Here is a 17,527-nt window from a genome sequence, read left to right on the forward strand (position 1 = left end):
TTCAAAACCTCTTTTTGACATTTCAAAAAGGTATGTTTGATGCTTTCATGAATACAGAGGTGGTTCTGGCCGTTGAAATGGTTTGATCAAGCCGGGATTTCTCGCATGGCCTCATTCAAACATTACGACTCTTCATATCCAACACCTTTTTGTTCTCATTTCGCTATTTTTCTTTCTCCTCCTTTTCCCTTTTTTGTAATTTTTTTTTGCTCTGAACTGGACGAATATAATGAATATGAATTATCTTATCTTTTTTTTTTTGAGAGAGAAGAATATATAGTTGAACAAAGAAAACTTTTCTTCCCTGCATTCAGTTGTACGTTGTTCATCGCTTTTTTCATACTGCGCATGGGCGTGTAATAGAAAATTTATTTATTTATTTATTTATTTTATTAATGAAATAAATTGTGGGCATATCAAAAGCACTTTTGGTGGGTCGGACAAGTTTGATTGTGTCTCATCATTAGGCTTTGCCTGCGCGCACCAAAAGTTACCGAAAGAGAGTAACAACGACTTATCAATCTCTCTCTCTCTCTCTCTCTCTCTCTCTCGGCCCATGTGGAGCGTTGCGAATCTTGTTATCCATTTTAACGTTGGTGATTTCTAAGTGGAAGACACAGTGAATTTGCAACTTTTACTTGGGCATACAAGATACGAGGCTAAATTACGAATAAGAGGCCCAGATCATGACCGATGCCTTTTCACTTAAGCACACATATTATGAATGGGAGGCCTGGAACGTGACCCACCCCCCTAATTACAATTCAGCTCAACTACAACCTAATCAATCGGTTGAGATTCATAATAACACCTCGGGGAGATGGATTACTTGCCCAAACAAGATTAATAATCCCCAAAACATTCTCCTCCAACATCACAAATGAACACAATATAGAATAGCAGCACTTAACCAGGTTAGTTAAATCAGTAACAGGCTCAAACTGAATGTTAAACAGACATTTAACAGGACAAGAACAAATCCATTTTCCAATCCTGTAGGAACAAAGTTCACTGATTCACTCATCCATGTCTCACTAATAATTATTCTATAGAATTTTCCAACTAAATTGCCAATGCTTGTTATAGTAAAAGAAAGAAAGGGAGGGGAAAAGGCTAGAGCAAATTCAGATCTGACTCACACCGAACTACTGGGGGCCTCTGTAGAGCTTACCAAAGACATGGAGGACGGCGACAACAGCGATGAACCCAATGCTCATGATGAGGACAGTGTTGGGGGATATCTTGCGCCCTGCGGTCTCATCCGTGTAGAACTGGAGCATCGTGCTGGCACCCCCTGCTCCCCCACCGCCACCTGTCGCCCTCCGCCTCCGCAGACCTGCGGCAGCCGCAGCGCTTCCCCTAGGTGGTGCTTCCCCATTTGCCACCATCTTGATCGACTCTGTGCCTGAAAAATAGGATGAGACATAAACAACAAGCAATACACACACGGACATGATGCACTGTTGGGAGTTATATAAGTGGCCAAAGATGCATAAAACCAATAACAATGTATTACTATTCAGTGTAGAATATATATTACCCCGCCCCGGGACAGTTAATGCTTACAAAAAATAACAAAAAACAATATTCTTGGGGTCATAAATTGGACAAACTTATGTGCCTGTTTAGATGCATGAATATGTTGTTCAGCACGTCTTCTGTTTACACAAAGGAAATGCAGTAATTAGTTGATGGGGAGTATGAAAAACCTGTCTAAAACCCTATAAGTATATGGCCTCCAAATATTTTCCGGGGAATGCAACATACGTCATCTTGTAGGCAGGTTTAACCATTTGAAGAAGTCGTAAGTATTAAAATTTCGAAGTAGGTAAAAATAAACTTTTCGTTGCAAGTTCGCTAAGGTAATTACAACATAATAATAATCATGATTTTTCAAGACAAAAGTATTCTAACCAGAAGAACTTATTCAAGCCTCGAAACAGGCAATTGGCCTGCTTGGATGTCCAAATTTGTCATCCTCTAACCTGCCTAACAAAGTAGCATGAAGTATTACAGTATACGCAAAACTTTTAACCCAGCAATAGCAATAGACGGTCTTCTCTGCATTTTCAGAATTATGTTGGCGGTAACCGGTGTCATTCGAACTGTAAGAAACATAACACTCACGGCAGCTGCATTACTGGTGACCTTTACACAAGAGGCCTAAAAATGTGACTTTTGGCACGTTATTGCAAGGTTTGGTCCCATAGAAATTGGTGAAGTTTTATATTGAAGGAATTGAACAAAGTCTCAATGCAGTGGAGCTCAGATTAGAATGAAGATACATAACCCAAGCCGGTAGGCAAAAAAGATCAATCCCCTGCTTATATAGCCAGATGATGATGCATGATTTTAGGGGAAACAAATAGTTCATGGATTGTGAGAAACCAACTGACCTGCCTCACAAACTAAGAAGGACAGCTACCAAGTAGAATTATGCTAACATTGTTTTGACGAACCATAAATTGAAATTGACGGTCTAAATTACGACACAAAGAGAAAATTGAAAAAGTACAAAGAATAAACAGGAATCAGAAAATTTAGCAGAAAATACCATCTTCTCTCTCCGACTCTTTATACGTATATTATCTTCAACCCACGATTTTGTACAATACATAAGGAAACATATAAGATTCTAGCATGAAGGCTCTAAAACCCTAAGAGATCTAAAGCCAAAATGCCAAGTTTTGAAAAGTATGATTTTCTGAAAATCCAGCAACATGCAAATCCATTTGCAGGTCAAAAAAGAACGGATTAAAGGAAAAACATAATTCTAATGATCTGAACAACACGATCCAAGCATAGGATCGGAGGCAAAGGAATAAGCAACTGCAAAAAATGAAAGGAACAATTACTTGAAAAAATCAGGATAAATCTCTCTACTCAACCAATTTTAAAATATTCCTCGGCAATATAATCGACATATCGCATCAAAATGCCACGATCTTTCGATCGAGTTCAAAAAACATAAAATCCTACAACAACTGATCCAAAAAGAATCAACGAAACAATCAAATCAAAAATACCCAAAAAAAACGATGTATCAACAGATCCAGCGCCGATCTACCGAGACACACCAGATCTACTACCAACGATAGTTGCTACGAGACCCTAATTCTCACGAGCTTGAGGAGGAGATCCGGAGGGGGAAGGAGAAAGCGTACCAGAATAACAAGAAGAAGAAGCGTTGCCCTAGCTCCTCCTCTCGATTTGCTTTTGGTACAAATAAGGAAGAAGACGAAAACGGACGCACCCTTGGATCCACTCACAATGTTCAGTACGGGTTTACTTATCCATGGGCCGGCCCAAAATTTTCTGGGCCTCGCTGTAGTTTGCTAACTGGGCTTCAGTTGGTCCAGCTAAGCGGAGTATAATGGGCTGGGCCCCCTTACTTGGGCATTTGTAGAAAATTGGACTAGGGCGGGAAAGCCAGATACCGGAGAAATTATTCCCTACACCATGTGTATCCGTACTAATATTGGACGGTAGATATTTACATGTAAAGTGGAGTAGACGGTCGATAGATTACCTGTGCAAGGAGGCATATGTGGACATGGTTCAGCGGAAAAACTTCCGGTGGGGGCACCCTTTTGCGAAAAGGTTTCGGCCCACTATATAAGTCCTCGTATTGGCACGCAAGACCCTAGAGTAGTAGAAGAAGCCTCGAACTTTTCGTCGTCTTCTTCCCTCTTCCTCCCTCCTCGCGCTCTCGCTGCAACAAAACCCTAGCGACCAAATCAACCATGGGTAAGAAGCGCGTCTCCTCCGTCCTCTTCGTCTTATTCCTCTTCTATCTAGGGTTTTCTCGTGTGATACCATACTACGGTTTTGTGAATGTGGTTGTTAAGTTAAATCTCTCTACCTAATCAGTATCATTCATTATACGTGTGCCTCGCAGGAAAGGTGCACGGATCTCTTGCGCGTGCGGGGAAGGTGAAGGGCCAAACGCCGAAGATGGAGAAGACGAACTTGAGAGGGAAGCCGTACGGCCGCGCCCGCAAGCGCATGCAATACAACCGCCGATTCGTCACCGCCGGTATCTTAATTCTTCTTCCCATTGTAAATTTTATATGAATTTCGAGTGTATCATAACCGATTTGGCCATCGATATGCTTGTGTTACATTACGTTTACTCAATGCATGTGTTTCTTTTTTTTCGAGTCTTTTGATTTTATTTGGTGTGAAAGAATTTTAGTGATTTGATAGGTAAATATAGTTCTTATGATGTGTTATGTATGTAAATTTTGTTCTTCAGTTGTTGGATTTGGGAGGAAGAGAGGGCCTAACTCGGGCGAGAAGTCTAAATAGTCGAAGAAGTAAAGATGGAGATCGATACACAGCTGGTAGTAGCTGCTAACTATTCTAAACTCGTTCCGCCCTTTTATTTTCTAGGGTTTTGTTTTTAGCGTTACTATAGTTTGTTATAGTTGAGTTGACCAGCGTTATGAGACTGCTTTACGGGACTACAGTTTTGCTGGGATGATAGTACATTGATCCCTTCTTTCAGATATTAACATAGTTGGATTCTTCCGTGGATAATATACCTTAGTAGTTTACTGATTTCCCTCAAAAGTTGGCTTGTTTTGGTGTTCCTTTATGCTTGATGTTTTTTTTTTATGTGACCATGATATTTGTTTATTTTCACTAGTAAGTGAAGACCGAAGAATGATGCTCTTGTTCTTTCGAATATTTATTACGACTGGTGAGGATGGCAAGCCATCCAAAAGTTTTTAGTTGGATGCTTTGTGTGGCAAGAGATGTATTACATAATTGTGCTTAATGTTAGTTTATAATAGTAAGAGCTGTTGATTTTTGATGGCTTTTTTGGCTCTTTCTGGCAGCTTGGGCGAGGGTTGGTTGATCATCTCAGTGCTCCCCTTTTTGAAGGACACAAGTTTTCATGTGTAAATGGGTTTTTTGGCGGAATAGGTATGTGGTCGAGTATCCAATACAGAGTGGAAGGGATTAACTGGGAGGGATTTACAAGGTGGAGAATATGAACTAAGAAGGTTTTTGGTAGGACATATAGCAATTGTAGTGGAGGTTTTTGGTGTATAGGGACTTGGGGAGTAAACCAAAGCTTAGTTGAAGATAATATTTTGAGATAGGGCCATTCACTCACACTCTTCAAAGTTTTGGTTATTGAAACCAAAGTGACTACGTACACAATTTCATTGATTTAAAAGGTGCTGCAAAATTCTTCTTCTTAACTAGTGTTTGAATGAAAATTACAGGTAGAAGCCAGAAACAATATGTTCCTTTTGTCTTCTTGAGAAATAGAGGATGAATGACTGACTATGTAGAGTGGTTGTAGCAAACTACAGGTTGAAGTGGAGTCCAATTATTTATATACATGCTCTTTTTTGTGATGTCCTTTAATTTCCTTGGTACTAGCTGAGCATGAGATGTGTCAGCTCATCTGCTTTTTTCATTGTCTTTTCCCTGTTGCTTAATCTTTCCACCATTAGAGGCAATTTCTCTGAGATTAGACCATTTTCTCCCTAAATAAGTCGTCTATCGGTGCTTGACTGCTTGAGGATTGAGTTTGCTTCCAGAGATTTCATGTCTCTAACCCGAGACTAGAATCAACAACTAGCAAACATGGCTTTAATAAGCGTGTTTGTGCCACCAGCCCACCACCCATTTTCATGTTCTTGCTTCTTTCGGTAGAAAACCCTGATGTGGTACCTTTTTTCCTATCAATATTCATTAGGGGCCCTTCATTTTTTCTGAAGTGATGGTCAAGTGTAGCTTTTGAATTGTGATATTTGATGTCACACTTCAAGACATAACTGGTGGTAAATTTTCATGCAACATTTCTTAAGTCGTGAATTGTAATGAGCTGAGATATGGTTGTCAAACTTTGATGCCATGTTTTCTTTTTTCTTTTTTCTTTTTTCTTTTTTTTCTTTTGTTTGCTCTCCTCTGTTACGGAGAAACTGCATGTTGAAATGCTTACACCGGGAAGATGGTTTGTTAACTCTTTTCTACTTTTCTTTCTCAAAAGGAAAAGAAAATCTCTTAGTAACTTTTCTGAAGTTTTTTCTGTGTTTGGCTCTGGTAATAGGGAGTTTCCGTTCTGCCTTCATCCCTCACCGTAAAAAGTGCTCTATTGTTTTGTAACTACACTTTTTTTCTTCTAGATCGGAATGAATGTTTCGGTTGTTGCAATTAGTTCTATATTCTAGGGAGACGAGTGAGGTTGGAGAAGTCCTATTCCATGGATGGGGATAGGGATTCAAAGGGAATTAACTCAAAATCAATTTTTTTTTCAATATATTTCACTCGAGACTCGAGAGCTATACTAGATTGGCCTCATTAATTACGTAAGTACGGAAAGGCACGTGCTATTTCTAATTTTCTATTGGTTGAGAGGGAGGTTTATCGTACGTAAGAGTTCTACCAAACTTTTAAATGTAGGATTGCATTTACTTCTCCGTGCCTTGTCGCCAGGGAATCCTAGAATATCAGACCAACGGCTGAAAAGGGCATTGTCGACCTCTCCTAATGACCGGGCATAATATTATGTCCCAAGGCACCCATAAGCTGCTGAGCTAGTAAAGGAGGATTTATAGCTTTATGTGCGACCAAAAAGGAACTATACATTCTTCACTCAGCATGCTTCTTAATACATAATGAGATGATAGATCTAAAAGTAACTCCCTTAATCATGCCTGGAAATCACTTCAACAGCACACCAATGAAATTTACAGTTCAACGCACGCAATGGGTCAGAAGACAAACAGCAGTTCTACATATACGTACAAGCAATAAAAGAGGGAACATTGAAAAAGAAAAAACAAAATGTACAGCAGTCACTGGACTTTAAACACACGGAATTAAGGAACATACTAGAGGCACCTCTGGAACAATATTTAATGAGCAAGCTTAAAGTATAGGATGAGGAGGATGGCCAGCGCCAGGGCAGCAATAATGCCCCCGATGATCCATTTATTCCTGTCCATTCTTTTTGACATGGCTGATAGGATCTTCTTGCTCTTGCCAATGTTATCATCCACCCCATGAAGCTGCAAAACAGGAACAGTTCACACGCGCCCCATGGTTATTACAGTACCATGCAGAGAGAGAGAAAGGGGGGCACACTAGTCTTTCCTCACCACAATAGATGTCAGTTAGGATATTATTATTGGAAATGCATGCCATTCAGAATGGCATATCGTTAAATTTGACAAATAGTAATCAGTTGATTATTCTCAGTGATCAGATAAGGGAGGGAAAACTGAGAGACCAACTCACGGATACTGAGTACAAGTAAACTTAACAGACTTTGTCCTGTAATTTGGCTAACCGACTAATCAAACTCTATATCTCTCTATCAACAATTGTGATTCATGATCCTATAGCCACATATCTACAGGATTTCTAATCTTCTTAAGATTGAATTTGAAGTGACAGAATACATTACTAAAGAAGCACAAGCCTAAACATAAACCAGTTAGTTCATCTGTTCTGTCCAGTCTGTATATCCGGCCTTGTCTAGTTTCAAATGTGTGACAAAATATAGCTAAGAATCACAAAGACAAATACAGGGGGGGGGGGGGAGACATTTAAGTTATTAATAGATCACATACTATACTCGAAAAGAAGTGTAAAAATGCAAACAAAGGCATGAAACATACTGTATTGTGGGCATGCAAGAGAGACTGCCGTTGTTGATGCAGGTCCTGCAGAATCGACACGCCAAGTTCCTCCGTCTCCAACATAGTTCTTCGACTCTCCTTAATTCTGTCAGTCGACTGATTCAGCCTTTCTGTTGATATCAACAATCTTCCTCTCTGATCAGAGGACACCTGCACCATGAAAATAATACAGCATAAGATAATACAATACGGGAGAAAGTAAGATTCCTGTTACACTAAAAAACAGTCATAAAACACTGTAAAACACTAGAGGATGGTTAGACATCATTTGTTAAGGATCATCGTACAGTACTTATCCTGTTGAAAAATGAGTACAATTATCAACAAGAATGGGAAAACCGATGCGCAGTACATGGAGAACTGCCACCTATTTCAGTATACAATATTTTAATCTGCAATAATACCAAATAGTAAAAACTAAAATTAACATGCACGAGATATATCCCCCCTGATTTTCTTGGCATGAGCCGTAGTCAAAAGGTCCCTCTCTTGACAAAGGAGGACGGCACCAAACTAAAGAAGCATAATGATATAGGTATAAAAAAAATTACATATGCTTAGTTTAATTGTGAAAATAGTACCAACCATAGTTATAAGATTTAACAGATGAGAAAGGCTGAGTACGAAGGAATAACATTATTTTTCAGTTCACAACAATAGACAAGATCAAGCCAAAAATGAACATGTGGAACAAGACGTGAAAGTACCATCTATTCACATTCTCTACAAGACTCACATAGGAGAAGACAAAGACTTTCTTGGACTCCAAAAATGATAATATCTCCATCTATGACTTATCAATATGGGTTCCAAATCGTGGACTGAATTTACTTAGTAATATTTATAATTTCTTTACAGGCATATGCTTCGACAAGGTGATAATAGTGTTTAATTGAGAAGTGAAACATCAGAAAAAGCAAGCACTATGATTCTTCTTTCGAAAAGTGACATGCAATGCTTTTTCTGCATAATGATTCGTCCTAAGCACCCACTGCAGTTTTATGTAGAGAGATGTCTCGAAAAGCTGAGCGACACTGTATAAAATATAAGATGGGGTTAGACCATTTCCAGTTACGAGTTATCCACAGAAGGAGGGAAATAATTAATCAGAAAAGCACCAAGCATCTATATACTAGCCAACAACCGATCTCTCTTTTCCTGACAAAGATAACTCAGCTTTAGTTTGAAATAAAATTAAATGCTTACTGAATTTGCTTCAAGTTGTATCAAAAGAGAAGAACATACCGCCAAAGTATCGGCCATCCCAGACTCCAACAGCTCCTCTCTCGTCGCCTGGTTAGCGTTAGTGGTGGTAATCCTTTTAAGCTCACTCTTCAAGTTGTTCAGATCTGACTTATACTCCCTCAGCTTAACCAGCAATCCGGCCTTCACACTCGGCTGCAAACTTCTAGCCTCTAAATCCATCTTTCGTATCTGAATCGATTACATCGCACGCGGTTGATAGACCATTCTTGTTTGCATTATTTTAAACTAGATCAGACTATTCTTGAAAGAAAAATCATACCAGAGCTTCCGCCTCTTCCAATCCGGATTTGATTTCTGAAACTTTCTGCTTCTTTTGTTCTATAAAACCCACAAAAATGCGGTTAATGCTGTGTAAGTTTGCTACAAATTGTTATAAAAACTTTTTAAAAGCAAGCGCTCATGAGGAATTATTTGGAACATAAGACGATCAAAAATTACCTCCATCTAGAACAGCCGCCGATGAGCATTTCCGCGAGAGAGAAGCGGAGATCTCACAGTACTGTCGCTCGTACCCTTCAAAAACTTCACTCATCTCGTATATCTATACCGATTATTCCCAATTAAAGTCCAAATTCTGGAGAAAATCACCATCAAAAGACAAATTAAGATGGGAAGTCGAGTGCCTTGACAGATCTAAGCCCTAATTATAACTTTGCAAGCATCAAGCTTGCAGCTAGAGATAGATGAATAGAAGCAATCGAAATTAGGAATCTCACCTAGGGCAACTCCCAAATTACCGAAACCAGTTCAATTCGATCCACAACAGATCAAATTAAAACAGAAGATAGAAGAAAAATTCGCAGATGTAATCAATCAAAATTGAAATTACTACAAAAGAAGTAGATTCTCACGATTATTGCTCCAACTATTGGGGGAAAGAGGGGATTTGGCTCCCGACGAAGAATGTCGACGAAGGAAAAATAAAAAGAAAAAGGGGGGGGAGAGATGGTGCGAAACGGTATCCGAGTTTCTACCGAGTCGAATTGTTGTGGTTACCGCGTGGGCTTCCGAGTTCCAACCGCGCGAAAAGTCGAGCCTGGTGGGCCATGGGCCCATATGTGATGAGGATCCAATTTGGCATCTATTGAGACGTTAATTATTAATATATTAGTACTAATAATGATAATAATAATAATAATGCACAGTTCCCGCTTTAATTAAACCGGAACTTCTGCTTCGAGGTTCGAACCCTAGAAGCGTCCTATGCATCACGGCTGAAGTGCTCGTTCAGGAATCAACACCGTCCGATGATGAACAGGCGGTGGACGTTGCTCCAGTGTCCAGTGATTGCTAGTTAAAGGGGAAAAAAAAAAAAATTACGCCAGTAAAATGAGAAAAATAGTTATTTAAGATATTAACGCCGTTAAGCCTAACGTCACGGCATAAGACGGAGATCAAACGGAGCGCCGTGACGGTAATCGCAGGAAAAGAGGACCGTCGATAAGTTGATGAAGGGGGGAGAACGGTTCGATCTGGTTTTAAGGGGATGGAATGGGAGCAGGGGAGGGGAGGGGAAGGAAACGGGGGTGTGTTATATAAAGCCTTTTGGGCTTTTGCAGAGACGGAGGAGAAGAAGAAGCCTTAGAGCATTTCATCCGATCAAAAGAGCTCGTAGTTTTTCCCTCATTCTCTTCCTTTTTTCTACGCCCTGAGAACGGAGATCGATTTCGGAGACAAGTTACTACAAGAATCCGAGCTCTCGAAGCCCAATTACTGAGAGATTCTTCTCATTTCTTCTTCTTCTTCTTCTTCTTCTTCTTCTTCTTCTTCCTCATCTCTGTATGGTGGAATCGAAGGATTACAAACGTTTTGAGGAAAAGTGAAATTCGAGTTTGAAGGTTTGTTCTCTGCCATTGTTGTGGGAAATTTGTGGATTATACTTGCTTATTTTTAAACTTTTTTGCGATTTGCGTATTTAAAGGTGGTTTTCAGGGAAGTGGAAGGATCTAATCTTCGTGGAAAACTATTTTAACGAGATACTAAGAGATCGACGTCCGAATCGGCGGTTTCATTTCCTACTCTTCATCAATTGATGAGAGGCCGTAGCGTGCTCGTAGATGAGCGATCGATTAAGAGCCCTATTGTTTCAGCTGCATTTGGAGCTCAGATCCTCAATTTCTGCTTCGTTTCGTTGAAGTCTGATGAAATCCTCTTTGTAAGCAAATTATATTGGAGCGAGAATTCGAAGGTGGGTTCGACGATCTTCTTATTTTTTTGTCGTTTAGAGGGATTTATTATGGCCGTTTACCGATTTGTTCTTCGTGTAATATAGAAGGGCGAGGAGGGGAGGCGATGATCGTCACAAAGTTCAAAATCTAAGGTGATTAGAGATTAGTGATGTTACAACTTCGACATGCCTACACTCCGATCTGTCTGATTCTCCTCCCCTCCCCCTAATTTTATCTCCTGTTGTTCTATATTCAGGTATTTGAAGAGATTTTCCGAGTCCTTGACGCCTCTGTGGTACCATCAAAAGGCAAATCAAGGTAACTAATTATCTTCTTCTTCTTCTTCTTCTTCTTCGTGCAATCACCTAGTATCCGTGACTGCAATTGGGCTCTTCTCTTTTTCCTCTTTGATTCCCAATTATTTCATCGTTTCCCTCTTTTCGCTGTCTCCTACGCCTATTTTCCCTCCCGTCTTCTGATTTCTCATCTCTAGAGTTCATAATTCTACCATCTCATTCTTTGCGATCCATGTAAATTATTTCTTTCCCTGATCAACAATCCCCTATTCGTGCCCCATGTCCCATTTGATGAGAGAGTGTGTTAATGGTGCTCGTCCTCTTTCTCTGTTGCTTTTTCTCGTTTGCTTCTTCCTCCTCCGCGAGAGAGAGAGAGAAAGAGATCTTCGTCCTCTTTCTCTCAGTTTCCTTCCGTGTGTGTGAGGGAGCGAGAGAATCGCCTTCGTGTTCTTTCTTTCAGTTTCGTTCCCCGTGTGTGTGTGTGTGTGTGAGAGAGAGAGAGAGAGAGAGAGAGAGAGAGGGCATCGCCTTCTTCGTCTTGATCTCTGATTTTGCGTGTGTGAGAGGGAGATGGAGAGTTAATCGAATCGTCTTCTCCCTCTTTCTCTTTGTTTTCTTCTCTGATCTTCCTCTCCTCCATTTTTTTTTTTTCAGATATTTATCATCGTTCCTCTGCTTTAGAAGCGCTTTTCCTTTTCTATATCCCTTCTTCTCTCTGAATGAGAGAGAGTGAGAGAGACGCCATGGAGCTCTCCTTTTCCTCCTTTATTAATTTCCATTTCCTAAACGCCATTAATGTTTAGTAAACACTAACCGGAAGTTACGCCGTTATGGTTGGCACGTGTCAGATTCGGTGGTACACAGTAGCAAGCAAGCAAGGAGAGAGGGAAGGTAATAAAAGGGCCCTCGGATGGAGAAGAATCACTACCACACGCGAGGATCGACGAGAGTGGGCGTGGCGGGGTTCATAAATGCTAACGGCGTCAGCGAGGATCCGTCAAGTTTAACGGAGCCGGATCTGCCGCTGCAGTGGGGGAATCGGAAGCGATCGAGGTGCGTCAAGACTCTGCGCAAGGACGCCGCCGACAAGATCAGGGCCGATCACCGCCTCCCCCGCCCCGATAACTCCAATCTCCTCCTCCGCCACACCTCCTCCCCCTCCCCGTGCCACCCTCGAAACCTCAGGTACCAACTCTCTCTCTCTCTTTCTCTCTCTTCAAATATTTAATCTCGTCTTTTGTGTGTGTGTGTGTGTGTGTGTGTGTGTGTGTTACGACCAACTAAGAAGAGGGGTAGGTTTCGATCCGAGATAACAACGTCGCATCGCGAAGAATAGTGCTCTCTAGATTTTTTTTTGTTTTTTATGTTGTTATATTTCTGTGCTGTGAGAAAATGGTAAGAATTTATGGGATCCGCTCGGCAATAGGCCATTCTAAAATGACCTCTTAATTTTTTTATTGTTAATTTTAAGAACACTCTTTTTTGATAATTTTACTTCTTAAATATTTCAATTGAGTTAAATTATTAATAATTAACTGGTATAAATTTCTTAATTTAATAAAATTAAATTAAATAGTAATATTGTAGCAGTACCAATTTAAAAGCCCCGACACCATTTTCTTAACATTTATAAAGAAAACACTTACCCTTTTCTCCCCTATTGGTATGTGATCGCTGGTTTGATGGTAGACGTTGATTTGTTTTTTTTGACCCCGTAGTTGTCCTATTTACAGAATGGCTTTGAGATTCGTGCTTCTTTTTTCACGGATCCCCAGCTATTTTTTTATTATTTTTGTCCTTCACGGGGTTCAATTTGCGGAGCGAAATGTGTATCGCCTTGAGTCGAGTTGGATGAGAGGAGGTTGAGGTGGCCACGCAGCATAGGCTAGTTCCTACATGTGTGCTAATTACGTTCTTATCCTTTTCTTTTTTTTTTCCCCCTTTTTTCTTTTTTTGGTTTTATATTACTTCTCAATTCTGATAAAATTGGTCACGGACAATGCCTATGTTAGAGTGCGAGGCACGGCTGGCTCACTCCTTTGATTCGAGACTGAATCTGATGAAGGGTAAAAATTTATTTGGGCATCGTCTCCAAACAACCCCAAACAAGTTGTTTGGGGACGATCCCATCGTGACTCTCGGTAACCCAAAAGAAAATAAAAATTTGTGAGCTCCGTTTTTTAGAGAGTGAGAGAAAGAAGTTGGTGGAGGGGAGAGGAGGGTGAGGATGGGTGCGCTATGCGCCCATCCGCATCCCCTCCCCAAACTAAAGTTTAGTTTGGGGAGGATGCCCATATAATTTTTGCCGTCTGATGAACCATGTGTTGATTTGATTTGATGGAAGAAGAAAAGCAAATGTAAGAGGATGTAACTGCCGACTGTATTTTCTCATTCAAAAAAAAAAAAAAAACTTCGGTACATCTAAATTGTTTTCAACTTTAGGACTTTCGAACCGACGTTCGGTTTCGTTAAACTTGATTTAGAGTATTTGAAATACCTAAAAAATAAATTTTATGATTTTTTGGAATCATTTGCTTCAACGGCTAATAATAAAAATTTTACAAAATATAATGATATGACATTATAATTTAAAGTAAAGATATTGATCTTGTTTTATATAGTATAAATAATTTTTTATTAGAATTTTACGGGTTTTAAATATTTTTACACTGTTAAACTTGTAAACAGCTCACCACGGTCGTTAAAATTATTAATTTTGAGCTCCTTCGATCACTAAGCAAATGATATTGAAAAATTATAAAATTTACTTTTTAGGTATTTTAAATATTCTATATCAAGTCTAACGGAGTCGATTATCAATTCGAAAGTTCCAACATTGAAAACTACTTGAAAGCACGAAAGGCTTCTTATTTCCATATCAACTTCAGTCTCTCTCTATATATATAGAGAGAGAGAGAGAGAGTTCGGCTATTAGACTATCGAAAGTATTTTTTGGTATTATCAAGTTTTATGTCGCTAGATTTACTTTTTGTTTATTTTCACTCGTTAGATTATACTATTTAAACAACCACTCGTTTAACCTTAGGGGACCATTATTATTTCGATCATATTTTTTTCATCCAACAACTGAAAATTTAATAGCACCAATCGCTTGATATTATAGATAATATAGTAGCATAATTCTATATTGTTTGTTCTGTAAATCAATAAGTTATATGGCGTGAAGCCGTGAACTGGTGATGGACATCATTTACCCGGGGTGCCAAAAGGCAGCGAACTCCCCCTCTGAGGCCTGCTTTTGTTGGCAGAGGAAAAGCCCACTAATGGTTGTGTCGTGGCGCACGTTGCGGTGGAAGTTTGTTCATGCACTTGGTGCACCAACTCATCCGTGGGCTGCTGTTCATTCTACTCTCCGTCCATGGCCGAAGTAGTGAATCAGGTCCAGCCATAGTTTACGCACGTTTGGGGTCTACCCCCACTCGACCTTGATTGGAGGAGGTGCAGCAGATAAGCGGCGTTGGATTTCCCTTTCTTTCATCCAGCCGTTCACGGGTGTGAGATCAATCACCAGACACACGCTCCTACCTCGCAGCAGAGCTGTGAATCCTGTGATCACGCCCCACAGCGTGTGGATGCTCTTTGTTTCTCGTTCCATCGTGTCAAAGTCAGAGGCGCATTTTATTAATTTTAGGTCCTTAAACCCTTCTCTTAATCAAACCCTTCACTCCAATCAACTCTTTTTTTTAAAAAAATATATATATATATATATATTTTAAAAAATAAGAAGCAAAGTGCGCGTAGTACACGCACCTAGTGAGTAACCTGCCGCAGCTTCTATTCGTGCTCATTGATTCAAAATTTCGGATTCATTTTTTTTTTCTTTAAATTTTTGCTTTCCTCAATCTCAGGAATACGGAAGCGACGGCGACGATGAGAGCGGCGGGTGGTCATCAGCAGCCGCGCAACGGAGGAGCGAGAGTTGGGGGAGCGTCGGCGTCGCCGGATCGGGCGAAGGGGGCTTGGTCGGAGGAGAGGAAGGGTTCGTCGTCGGGGAGCGAGGGGGCGGTGTGGCCCAAATTCGCCATCGCCCTCACCAACAAGGAGAAGGAGGAGGACTTCTTGGCGTTCAAGGGTTCCAAGCTCCCTCAGCGGCCCAAGAAGCGAGCTAAGATCATCCAGAGGACCCTCAACGTACGTGTGCTCCTCCCATCAATCTCAATAATAATTTTTTTTTTCTTTTTTTAATATAATTTTTAGTTTTATTATTTTAGTTTTTTCGAATTAATTTCATAGTGTTTAATTTTGAGAAATCTTAGTTAATTATTATTAGCAGGGGCAGTTTTCGGTCGCAAAGTATGACTTTGCGGTAGCGAGGGGTCATGATTTGCGGAAAATGTTTGGTTGGTTTGGTTTTGTTCGCGTCCGTGGGGCCCCGTCATAAAACCTTTTGAATAATAATAATATATATATATATATATATATAAAAGTCAGAGCAGACAGCTCTTTCTGAATTTTGGACTAACTATGATGTAGAAGCCACCATTTTTCTAGTGAGTTTTACTTGAGGCCAACCNAAAAAGTTTCTATCCTCTATTTTTGAACTTAAGCAAATATTTGGTTTTCGATCCCTTTTTTTCCAATTATAAAATTTGTTCCCTGACCATGAACAAAAAGAAAAAAGAACTAAACTACCGGCTGTCAAAGTTTAACTTGGTGGGAGAAAATTCGTTCGGAAACAAACAGAGAAAGACCTGAAAACCGCTTAGTTGTGAGATTCGGCAAGGGATGATTGTTTGTTCTGTGAAATGAAGGGGATTCTAAAATGTTGTCGACGGACTAGTCCTGAGTGATATATTTGTCACTCCGACACTGCTCCTCATATTAAAACAATCTTCAAAGCTTGGAACGTGAATTGACATAGCATTAGTCCTCAGAACAAAACTAAAAATATGTGGAGTTGCGACAGTCAATGTTGCTTGATATCCTTTTTCTTTTTAACTAGTTTTGCGGTTTTATAGGATGAATTTTTGCAATCGAATTTTTATTTTACTTTGATGCTTGAATATCTCCCAACCGATCGATATTAAATCTTCGCTAATGTATTGTTTGAGGAATTGTTTCTTCATCATTGACTAAACGTCATGTTAGTGGTAGCTAAAACGTAGTAACTTTAGAAGTGCTTTCATTGTGATGTCAACATATTGAAATTATTGATGTTAATTCTTTGATTCTCTGTTCCATAGCTGGTGAGCCCGGGGGCTTGGCTTTGCGATCTTACTCTAGAAAGATATGAAGTCCGAGAAAAGAAGATATCTAAAAAGGTTAGCGAAAATTTCACTTCGAAAATGATGACTTGAAAGAAGTTTAGAGCAAGAGGAAGAGGGAGAGGAAGAGGAAGAGGAAGATAGCGATGACAAGATTCAGCCATTTGGCTTTCTAAGTTTCTAATATAGTCTTTTGTCTTGCAGCGGCCCAGGGGTTTGAAAGCTATGCAAAACATGGAAAGCGACTCGGATTAGTTGGGATGAGGATAGCAGGCGAAGAGAAGCATGAGGAAGTTAAACACTCAGCTGAGCTGGATGTGGGGCATTTCATCATATGGTATATATGGTTTGGAGGGATGAGAGTTGTACAACCAATCAAGCATACGAAGAACCTTAGTATCTTAATGCTAAACAAGCAAATGCACAGTAGATTATATTTCCCTCTATTTGAGAGCCATTGTGGCACCCAACAGCTCCTTGGATGGGGTTCGCTGGAGCGCTAGCAGAGATATTTGAATCCATGGCGATCCGCAACCTTCTTCTATCAACTGTTGGCCTTTTCTATCAATTATGCTAACGGTCGAAAAAACAACTTCCTGTCAAATAGATGTGCTGCTTCTTTCTTGTATTATGTGTCTCTGGTTTGGCTCTTTACTTGGAATTTAATACAAGGGTTCATCAATTGCAGTTGGGCTTTTCTTTTCAAGTTCTTGTTGTTTTTGTCGCGCCTTAATAGCTCCACATTGGATTACGCAGGGACCATTGCTTCTTTCTTTTATCATAACCTCAACAACCCTTTTCTGTTTCTGGAATGATTCCACATTGTCTTATGCTGTAAAAGTAATCAAACCCAATTTATAGAAATAAATCAAATCCAAAACTAGTTCAGAAATTATTAGTACAATTTTCTA

General features: G+C 39.9%; 4 protein-coding genes across 13 annotated transcripts; 2 read left to right on the forward strand and 2 right to left on the reverse strand.

The window, feature by feature from the left end:
* LOC109717828 (protein transport protein Sec61 subunit beta-like) lies at positions 882-3,267 on the reverse strand. Of its 3 annotated transcripts, none has more exons than XM_020243755.1 (2): positions 3,165-3,267; positions 882-1,405 (listed from the first exon to the last, which is right to left on the reverse strand). In XM_020243755.1, exon 2 carries the CDS (start codon positions 1,386-1,388, stop codon positions 1,146-1,148), a length of 243 nt encoding a protein of 80 aa, XP_020099344.1. In that variant the 5' UTR covers positions 1,389-1,405; positions 3,165-3,267; the 3' UTR covers positions 882-1,145. The 3 variants fall into 3 exon arrangements, with proteins under 3 accessions (XP_020099344.1, XP_020099346.1, XP_020099347.1); XM_020243757.1 differs by having other exon boundaries at positions 3,078-3,214; XM_020243758.1 differs by lacking the exon at positions 3,165-3,267 and adding an exon at positions 1,915-3,029.
* LOC109717097 (40S ribosomal protein S30-like) lies at positions 3,661-5,379 on the forward strand. 2 transcript variants are annotated; one of them, XR_002218119.1, is made up of 4 exons: positions 3,661-3,747; positions 3,899-4,036; positions 4,256-4,702; positions 4,842-5,379. XR_002218119.1 is itself a non-coding variant. In XM_020242772.1 (4 exons), exons 1-3 carry the CDS (start codon positions 3,744-3,746, stop codon positions 4,306-4,308), a joined length of 195 nt encoding a protein of 64 aa, XP_020098361.1. In that variant the 5' UTR covers positions 3,661-3,743; the 3' UTR covers positions 4,309-4,343; positions 4,842-5,379. The 2 variants fall into 2 exon arrangements, 1 of the variants encoding a protein (XP_020098361.1); XM_020242772.1 differs by having other exon boundaries at positions 4,256-4,343.
* Positions 6,642-12,442, reverse strand: LOC109717096 (vesicle transport v-SNARE 11-like). Of its 3 annotated transcripts, none has more exons than XM_020242771.1 (6): positions 12,320-12,442; positions 9,366-9,501; positions 9,187-9,245; positions 8,907-9,095; positions 7,641-7,811; positions 6,642-7,028 (listed from the first exon to the last, which is right to left on the reverse strand). In XM_020242771.1, exons 2-6 carry the CDS (start codon positions 9,457-9,459, stop codon positions 6,876-6,878), a joined length of 666 nt encoding a protein of 221 aa, XP_020098360.1. In that variant the 5' UTR covers positions 9,460-9,501; positions 12,320-12,442; the 3' UTR covers positions 6,642-6,875. The 3 variants fall into 3 exon arrangements, with proteins under 3 accessions (XP_020098360.1, XP_020098358.1, XP_020098359.1); XM_020242769.1 differs by lacking the exon at positions 12,320-12,442 and adding an exon at positions 9,779-9,938; XM_020242770.1 differs by lacking the exon at positions 12,320-12,442 and adding an exon at positions 9,644-9,927.
* On the forward strand, positions 10,431-17,322 carry LOC109717095. 5 transcript variants are annotated; one of them, XM_020242763.1, is made up of 8 exons: positions 10,432-10,765; positions 10,849-11,115; positions 11,200-11,247; positions 11,352-11,413; positions 12,240-12,576; positions 15,261-15,543; positions 16,596-16,673; positions 16,821-17,322. In XM_020242763.1, the coding sequence occupies exons 5-8, from the start codon at positions 12,302-12,304 to the stop codon at positions 16,869-16,871; spliced, it is 687 nt and encodes a 228-aa protein (XP_020098352.1). In that variant the 5' UTR covers positions 10,432-10,765; positions 10,849-11,115; positions 11,200-11,247; positions 11,352-11,413; positions 12,240-12,301; the 3' UTR covers positions 16,872-17,322. The 5 variants fall into 5 exon arrangements, with proteins under 5 accessions (XP_020098357.1, XP_020098352.1, XP_020098355.1 ...); XM_020242766.1 differs by having other exon boundaries at positions 11,203-11,247; XM_020242765.1 differs by having other exon boundaries at positions 10,860-11,115.

The sequence above is a fragment of the Ananas comosus genome, linkage group 11, assembly GCF_001540865.1.
Source record: "Ananas comosus cultivar F153 linkage group 11, ASM154086v1, whole genome shotgun sequence".
In the NCBI taxonomy this organism is placed as follows: Eukaryota; Viridiplantae; Streptophyta; class Magnoliopsida; order Poales; family Bromeliaceae; genus Ananas; species Ananas comosus.

What these genes read in the sequence shown, in the direction of transcription:
- LOC109717828 (XM_020243755.1), bottom strand. Translation starts at nt 1,388, where the DNA reads ATGGTGGCAAATGGGGAAGCACCACCTAGGGGAAGCGCTGCGGCTGCC.
- LOC109717097 (XM_020242772.1), top strand. An exon ending in CCGCCGATTCGTCACCGCCG is followed by an intron (nt 4,037 to 4,255) that starts GTATCTTAATTC and finishes TTTGTTCTTCAG; the next exon opens with TTGTTGGATTTGGGAGGAAG.
- LOC109717096 (XM_020242771.1), bottom strand. Translation starts at nt 9,459, where the DNA reads ATGAGTGAAGTTTTTGAAGGGTACGAGCGACAGTACTGTGAGATCTCC. An exon ending in GGATGGCCGATACTTTGGCG is followed by an intron (nt 7,812 to 8,906) that starts GTATGTTCTTCT and finishes TTCATGGTGCAG; the next exon opens with GTGTCCTCTGATCAGAGAGG. An exon ending in TCTTGCATGCCCACAATACA is followed by an intron (nt 7,029 to 7,640) that starts GTATGTTTCATG and finishes CCTGTTTTGCAG; the next exon opens with CTTCATGGGGTGGATGATAA.
- LOC109717095 (XM_020242768.1), top strand. Translation starts at nt 12,302, where the DNA reads ATGGAGAAGAATCACTACCACACGCGAGGATCGACGAGAGTGGGCGTG. An exon ending in TGCCACCCTCGAAACCTCAG is followed by an intron (nt 12,577 to 15,260) that starts GTACCAACTCTC and finishes CCTCAATCTCAG; the next exon opens with GAATACGGAAGCGACGGCGA. An exon ending in TCATCCAGAGGACCCTCAAC is followed by an intron (nt 15,544 to 16,595) that starts GTACGTGTGCTC and finishes TCTGTTCCATAG; the next exon opens with CTGGTGAGCCCGGGGGCTTG.